The sequence below is a fragment of the Ranitomeya variabilis genome, chromosome 8 (genome assembly GCF_051348905.1).
Source record: "Ranitomeya variabilis isolate aRanVar5 chromosome 8, aRanVar5.hap1, whole genome shotgun sequence".
In the NCBI taxonomy this organism is placed as follows: Eukaryota; Metazoa; Chordata; class Amphibia; order Anura; family Dendrobatidae; genus Ranitomeya; species Ranitomeya variabilis.
The window spans coordinates 45,448,537-45,457,047 of NC_135239.1; the positions used below are offsets into that span (position 1 = coordinate 45,448,537).

The following is an 8,511-nucleotide window of genomic DNA, read 5'->3' on the forward strand; positions in this document are numbered from 1 at the left end:
AATGTGGTTGGGGGTCTTTAAGAATGTCCTGTTCACTTAAAAAGTTAATATTAACATTCTATTACGTCCTAACCGATTTTCTTGTTTCCATCCAGATGAAAACTGTGAAGACAAGGCGACCGCTAACTGCTCCCTGGTGTTAAAGGTGAAGCTGTGCTCCCACTGGTATTACCGGAAGGCCTGCTGCCGAGCCTGCGGGGGGAAAGCTTCCTGACTAACGTTTCTTACTGTGTTTGCCCCTTACATTTGTAAATTCTGTACATTATGGATGGTGCCAAGTGCTTCTATTTTGATAGCCCTCCTGTCACACTTTCGGGGTGTATTAGATGGTAGTACAAGGTGTGTTTGGCAAAGGTTATTTTTTTACCTCTTTATTTTAACAGAATTTTATGGTGCGCAGTCACCAGCCTGCTGTTATGTGAATACGATGCCTCTATTGCACTAGATCCTCCATATCTGTATCTCTTCACCTCTCCGTGTGCTGGTCAGGAGCTCAGGAGACCGACAGATTGCCCACGGCGGCTCTTTACCCCGGCGGAGTCGATAAGCAGCTGCATTATCTTGACCGTATTGAAGGTGCTATTCTAACAAAAATGCTGCATTTACATGTTATTTTTCTATTATTACGGGCATTATAGGCTATAGCAGGCACAGAGACATTGCTAGCTCCTAGTCCGCCCCTTGGAGTGTGCACGAGTTCTTCCTAATTCATCCAATGGGGTGATGGATGGAGACAGACACTAGTCATTACCGGGTCTTGTAGAGCTACGAGAGTGAGGCCACGTTCAGTATTTGGGCAATATTTCACATCAGTATTTGTAAGCAAAACTCCTGGTCGGTGAAAAATGCTGCAAAAACGCAATGTGTGAACATACCCTAAAGCCACGCTCACACGTTCACTAACCCTAAGCCAAAACCAACAGTCAGTGATAAATCCCGAAGCGGTGACGTGGTTCTATTATCCTTCTCTTCTGATTGTTCCTCCTGGTTTTGTCTTACAAATACTGATGGAAAATACTGAACGTGGCCTAAAAATGTTCTTTTTTCTTCTTAAAAGCCAATCATTATCGCTATGTAATTGGTTTTTATACATGTTTTCTCCATGTATCTGATCTTTAACTCCATGTGTCATCTGGATCTGGTCCTTAGAAACCAGAAAATACACAAATGCCAAATTGATCACGTTCTCCAATGATGGCCACAATGTGTGCCGATGGTTTAGACGGAATTTTCCGATTTGTTCGTAACAGTTTTTGTTCTATAGCAATAATAACTGTATAATAAAGAAGCGCTGCTGGGGTGAAGCCGTTAGCCCCTTGTCATGATGCCTAGTCGCCTGACACCAAGAGCTCATGTGTGTCTGGGACTCCTCTCCCTGCAGAAACGTTCTGGTGGGCCCCTACTCACGTGCACACGGGGGCCCTATAGATGAGGGGCGCACGTCATGTGACTGCGGAGTTCACAAGTGAGCCGCTTTTATCTTTGTGATCCCCTGTGCTGCATTATGAGTAAGGCATTAAAAATGCCCAATTTGTACAAACACTGCCTGGGTAAGATTTCCAACTCTTCATTTTGGGGCACATGACATGGATCAGTGGGTAAGTTACAAGAACGGGCTGTTTTACATATTAGCCTGTGTTATCAACCTGTATGTCATCAGCTTACTAATATGTCTTTATTAAAAGCTCTGGAAAATGTGTTTTGACGGTTCCTGAAGTTATCATTCCTTTTTCAGCAAATTTTCTGTCCTTAAAGGGTCTATCCACTTTCAGGAAAGTGGGCTCCAGACTTGTGCCAATCGCAGTAGGTACTCATCCTCCTCCCTGGGTCCAGCGCTGTTGCTGCTGCGGTCTCTATGTTTTGGATACAGCATGTATCACCACTGCAGCTAATCACTGAGCTCAGCAGCAGTGCCACGGTTAACGGCATGTGCCGCTGAGCTCAGTGATTGGCTAGAGCAGTGACGCATGGTGTTGATGCGTCGTTACCCCTGCAGCCAAAATACCGTCAGGGAGTCAGCACTGGAGGGCGAGTACCTGCTGACTTTGCTATTTTAGCTCTGCTACAGAGTTTGAGGTCCACATTCCTGAAAGTGGACAATCCCTTTAAATAGCTGATGACGGAGGAGCGTGTGATGTGATCTGTCCATCGGCACTTCCCAGTAATACACAATGCACCTGTGCTAGTCTCCAGCACTAACAGAACCAGAACATGCGCACGTGTAAATATTGAACCAAATTGTGCTGGCGCTAGTCCTGGACCCATTACATTTCAACGGGAGGTACAAATGGACAGATCTTGTCTCCATCTGCGGTCATTTTAGGATGTGAGCGCCCTGAAGTCGGGATGGAAAACTTGGTTAGAAGGGAGTGTGACTTTTGGAAACTGTCAAAACACATTTGACAAGATTGTAAAGCCACCAATGCCTTGAAGTATATATAATCAAGATCTCAAACAGCATCTAAGATGTAGAAAAAGAAAAATAACCCCTCCGACAAAACAATGTCCCCCCAAAATAACTATTTAGGTCCTTCCCTCCTCCTGTTTCCTGCATTTGCCATTCCCTACTAGTTAATGCATCATTGGAGGATCACAGATCACATCTCTCCCAGTGATCCCTGAAAATATAGCAGCAGATATCACTCACCATCCCTTCACTAGTGTAGTAGAAACCTGTTACGTGGACGCCTTTGGATGTTATTCTGTTGATTAAATGCTTATATTTTGGGTTAAAATTCATTTGTGCATCTGGGTTTCATTAAACATTCTGTACTGTTTGACTTCTGGAGCTTCTGCAAATTCCTGGCTGCAGAATGAGTTAACTGAGGATCTGGCAGTGAGCTCATTCTGATGGGAAAGCTTATAACGTTTATTGTTCCTTCTTTTCTCAGCTGGTTTATGATCACAAAAAAAATTGGGTTGAACGTCATAATAATAAATTACTTGAGATGAGCTCAGAAGAGGGTAAATAAGAATTATAAAATCTTCCATCAGGATAAGCTCTCTAGGAGATCCTCAGTTAACTCATTCTGCAGCCAGCACAGAGGCTCTAGAAGGCGAATAGTGCAACATTTGTAATGAAACCTAATTGTAAAAATCAGTTTTAGCCAAAAATACATCAATTTAGGCAAAGAAAATAAATAACTCCAAGGGTTTCCGCTAACATTTTTTTAGCCTGAATGGAGAAGTGTTTAGGTTCTGCAGCTTCTTGTGCTGTATACAGACCACTGACTGGCCCCTCACGGGAGAGGACTAGCCCATCACGGGAGAGGACTAGGCCCTCATGGGAGAGGACTAGCCCCTCATGGGGGAGGACTAGCCCCTCATGGGAGAAGAGTAGCCCCTCATGGGAGAGGAGTAGCCCCTCAGGGGGGAGGAGTAGCTTCTCATGGGAGAGGACTAGCCCCTCATGGGGGAGGACTAGCCCCTCATGGGAGACGAGTAGCCCCTCATGGGGGAGGTCTAGCCCCTCATGGGAGAGGACTAGGCCCTGATGGGAGAAAACTAGCCCCTCATGGGGGAGGAGTAGCTTCTCATGGGAGTGGACTAGCCCCTCATGGGGGAGGACTAGCCCCTCATAGGGGATGACTACCCTCACAAGGGAGATACACATTCTATTCAGGTGGACTATCTACAAATCTCTAACAGAGGCGACAATGTGAGCACAAAGCCTTCTTGCTCCATCATCTTATTGTATAGCCCACGGCAGAATGTAATTTTATATTCCTGAGACAATGGCTCCTGCTATAATGACAATGGCTGTAAGAGATGTATTTTATTATTCTAAATAAAAGAAACAAACTGAAGATTGGGATTTATTTCATGTGTTGGTTGTTTTCACCCTAAGACCATATTTCCTGTTATAGGTTGCCGTATGGTGCGCAGATGAGCCGTACCGCAGCCGTGATACACAGTTGTCGCACATCGTCCAGAGAGAAATAGTTGTAGAAAGTTTCCAGATTAGTATTGATTGCAGCACCCAGATAACTCAGAGCAATCAATAGAATCTCTTAGCCATCTGACCACATTTTGCACCCCTGGTGGTCTATGAAGAGACCCCTGGTGGTCTATGAAGAATTGATGGTCTATTGTACTTAAAGGGTTTCTCCTTTTTTTCTTACTTGTATGTATTTAGAGGTAAAAATCATTTTCATGACAATAGTGGAGCAGGGAGCCCTCAGCTCCCAGCTCCACTGTTCAGCTTGTGCATCGGTCTGGTGTGAATACATCACTAGGTCATGCCTGCCGATCAAAGCCCACTATTTCTGTGTGGATGCGCAAAGAGGATCGGAAGGGGCTAAAGGGGTGTGTTAGCATAACAAAATTTTGACTTTTGCAATGGAGTACCATGATTTCTATGCACACCCCTGTGTAAAGGTCGGCTGCTGATCTATACTTCTTCTTTGACCTATTTCTGTATGGTGCCTTATACACTGTGTAGCGACTTGTGCACATACACTTATGGGCATATTGGCTTCTGGCCTCCCTTCTTGTTTGCTTGAGACACAAGTATACTAGCGCTGACCTTTTTCTTTATATGTGTTGTTTGCCTGTCGGTTACCACCTTGCCACCTTGTTTTGGTGTGTTCCCTGTCATTTCCCTGTGCTTTTTATTAGTATTTGTTATTTGTTTTACTCAATGAAATTGATATTTTCTTATAATACTTGGTTCTTTTGTTGCTTTTTCCTTTTTTTGGTTTTCCTATATGTATGCACTGAACCGTTTCATATCCTGGCACCCCGTTAACCTCTTGGTGAGGGTGTGTATTGTTGGTTTGGAATTTATGATTTACCCTCGATAATCAGCTGTTGCTTGTTTCACAGGGATCTGGAAATCCACAGTGTGCAGACCCAGCACAACACAGATTCCTACAGTGCTTAGTGGCCATTCTCGGTACTGCACCCCTGCTCCTATTGAAGCTACATCAATAGGTTGGTGGTGCTCATGTCTAGGGAAGGCGTCCCATGTGAAATCAAAGGTAGAAAGACCGGCACTCACAAAGTTAAAGAAGTTTGAAAGGTTTATTCCATCAGTAGAGTTCAATACAATATAATCAATGACGCATTTCGGGTCTAACTGAGCCTTTTTCAAACTTAATGTTTTCACAAGTGACACAAACATATGGGGTCTTTCTACCTTTGAGCCCCCCCCCCATTGAATTGAATGGCCGCTGAGCTGCAGCACCTGAAAATGACCACTACACAGTGTATGGCGCTTGTAATCTTGTGATTTTCCAGGAATATAATATTGATGGCCGGCTGTGATATTAATATTAGATTGGTGGGGACTGACGCCCAGCACTTCTGCCATTCTGAATAAAAAGACTGTGGCACTTCAGTAATGCTATGCCCTTCATTACCCAGACAATAGGACAGAGCTGCAATACCGGGCGCAGCCACTAGACAATGCATGGCGCTGTACTTGGTAAACAAAGAAGGGGTCAATCAGATGATCAACTGATATTGATGAACTATCCAAAGTACAGGCATGGATATTATAGTCCTAGAAAAATCACTGTAACTTACAAATGTGCAACAAAATGACATGTTATTTCCAACGTTGTGCTCCCTGTAATACTTTTTCACTTCTGGAGGAAACTACTACCATTCCTTCCCCAAAGAAGTGACCAGTCTGGGTTTTCTGCCATTTCGGTAAAAGTGACAGCTCTTCCCGCCGCTGACTACAGATGTAGGAAACCCTTGTTGGAAATCATTGGCATGAGCTAACCACAAACCATTGATTGAAGTATTTTAAGTGCCGCAGTAACACATGTTCCAATGTTCTTCTCCGGTTGCTCGCTGATCAATGGATAGTTAGGATGTCACTCGTGTCACTATGACCGCTAACGTCAATAGGTCTCCTGGCTCCGAGATGACTTTATCCGTTATGTCTCAGGTTCAGAAATCAGAGGTCTGCGCGGAAGATCATGCGGTTTATGCAGAAGAGAGATCGGAGAATGGGCTGTATTCTGTTGGTCTCATAGGGGATTGCAGAGGAAGTCCAGGCTGACATGCTCGGTGTGCTGATCCGGAATCTATAAGAAGGGCAGATCATGTACGGACGCGGCTCCTTCAGACCAGAGCTCATTAAATCCCTTATGACTGATAGCCCCCTTGGGACAGACCACCTGTCTAACCGGTCTACAAATCTACACGTTATGAAAAGGAAGATTGAAAAGTCACAACTCTCAAAATGAGGTGACGAAACTACGAAAAAAAACAATGTGTCCTCGAAACCCAAAATACCATCAAAGGGTTAAGGGCATGATTGGATCATTTGGACATTGTATGGTTATATCGTTCAGGCACTGCATATGATTACTTTATACTCACTGTATGGTGGTATTGCGCAGTCACAGTATGGCTGCATTATTTATTCTGTCTATAGTTACACAGAAATGGCTGCTAATCAAACACTGGATGTTGGTATTTTTTTAGCCACTATAGAATTGTATTATGAAATCACCATATAGAGATATAATGTGGTCACTACATGGTGGTAATATTTGGGGAGCGGTGGTCGATCATCTGCACCTCCGCTCCATTTATTCTTTATGGGACCACCAAAGATAGCCAAGCGCAGCTTTCAGCTGGTCCACAGCATTCCCATAAGAATGAATGTAGCGGCAGTGCACATTATCAACTACTGCCCCAGTCATATTGGGCTCTTCAGAACCCTGGTTCTGGGGATCATTGGGGATCCCAGTGTTTGGATCCCCAGCAATAGGGACGTTATCTGCTATCCTACTCCATTAAAGGGGTACCTAAATGTATAAAATGTATAAATATATAGCCTTATATCCTAACCCTTTGTAATTTGCTTTATTACACAATACCCTACACTTTTCCCTGTCCAGCTAATCTCTCTGTACTTCCTATGGCGGTTTGTTTGAGAGGAGTCCCAAATTTGACTTCACAGGAAGCTGGGGCTGCATTCACTCCCTGTAGTGTCCATCGCTCTTCCTGGAACACGGCGCAGTGCTGCAATTACTCACAAGTTTCTTGCATCGCTTCCCCCTCTGAAGATGTTCTGAATCCTAAGTGATGGACTTTGGGTGAGATGTGAGTGCAGCTCCAGAACTTTGCTTCTATCTCAGCCGCCACGGTGGCTTCAAACTGTGAAAGACATTTTTAGAGGGCGGAGATAGAAGCAGAGTGACACCAGCTGCACACATTTAGGGATTAGATAGATAGGGAAACTAAACAATCCCTATCTATCTAATCCCTAAATGTGTTTCTTTTTACTGTACTTCCTGTGACATAACAGGAGGCTGGGGCTGCACTCGCTTCCTGCAGCATCACTCGCCCCTCCTGTAACAGGCCATTACAGGGGGCAGCGCTGCAGTTACTTAGTAGTTTCTTGCACTTCTGCCCCCTCTGAAGACATCCTGGGTGATGGACCTGTGGCAGATGTGAGTGCAGCGCTGGCATTCTGTTTTTGTCGCCGCCGTAGCTTCTAACTGAAAGAAGACATTGTCAAGGGGAGGAGATAGATGCAGTAAGTGACACCAGCACCACCATACTGCTTCTAGCACCATCCTTAAATTAATTGTCATCAGGGATTAGCAATGGTGTCACTCACTGCTTCTATCACCACCCCTTGATAACAACTCATATGAGGGCGGTGCTAGAAGCTGTAATGCGCCTCTGGTGTCACTCTGTGCGCAAAAGCCTTGATAAACTAAACATTCCCCAAGCGTAGAGCATTGTGTAATAAAGCAAATTACAAAAGCAGTGATTGTGGCAAAGAAATAAGTATAAAAAATTGCATTGCTATACTGTATTACCATCTACACATAGAATGTCTATCCAGCCCATGAGGCACAAAGTAACAGAATATGATCTTTGGGCCCAGATTAGAGGGACTATGTCAGCAGGTTTGTGTTATGTAATCTGAGAGCAGAATGATGTACCTATCGATATGTCACTTAGTGGTCTGCGTGGTGTCGTTGAGAAAATATATCCCATAAAGGCACACTGGCTACCTACTTCAAGGGGGTTTAGATTTCCAGAAAAATCATCTTTTCTTTTGTAAAGTATACTGTGCATTATAGCAAAAAAAGAGTTCATGGGAAATGTTTAGTTTACCAAGGCTTTTGCGCTCAGCGTTTGTGTGTGAAAAAAAAGGACTTTTTACTATTTGACAGCACTCTTGACACTTAAAAAGCGGATGGGAAAGTAGTCGTGGTGACTTTTTTAAAAAGAGTTGCAAAAAGTTGAGAATCCAGAGGGGAAGGAGGTTTGACATTGAAAACAACTCTCTAGATGGAAGTTTTATATTCAGTGATGAGTCAAAATTATTTAACATTCTGCGACACCATGATAAATATTTAGCAAATAACGGTAACGCAGCCTCATGAAAAACTAAAAAATTCCCTCGTGATAAACCTCCCTCATTAGCTCCTTTATATGTACTGAAATAGAGTGGAACAAAAATACATAAAACAAGTAGATAATATTAATTCATCAGCTTGTATCGAATTAGCGAAAACTGAATAAAACTATGTAGGA

The 8,511-nt window shown here is 43.7% G+C and overlaps 1 protein-coding gene across 1 annotated transcript in view; it reads left to right on the top strand.

Annotated features, from left to right (window-relative positions):
- LOC143788493 (ADAMTS-like protein 2) overlaps positions 1–3,804 on the top strand; it is a 63,459-nt gene extending 59,655 nt beyond the window's left edge. The window contains exon 16 of the mRNA XM_077278189.1: positions 96–3,804. Within this exon, the coding sequence (XP_077134304.1) occupies positions 96–214 (119 nt within the window). The 3' untranslated portion in view covers positions 215–3,804. The remainder of the gene's footprint in view (positions 1–95) is intronic.
- The last annotated feature ends 4,707 nt before the right edge of the window (positions 3,805–8,511 follow it).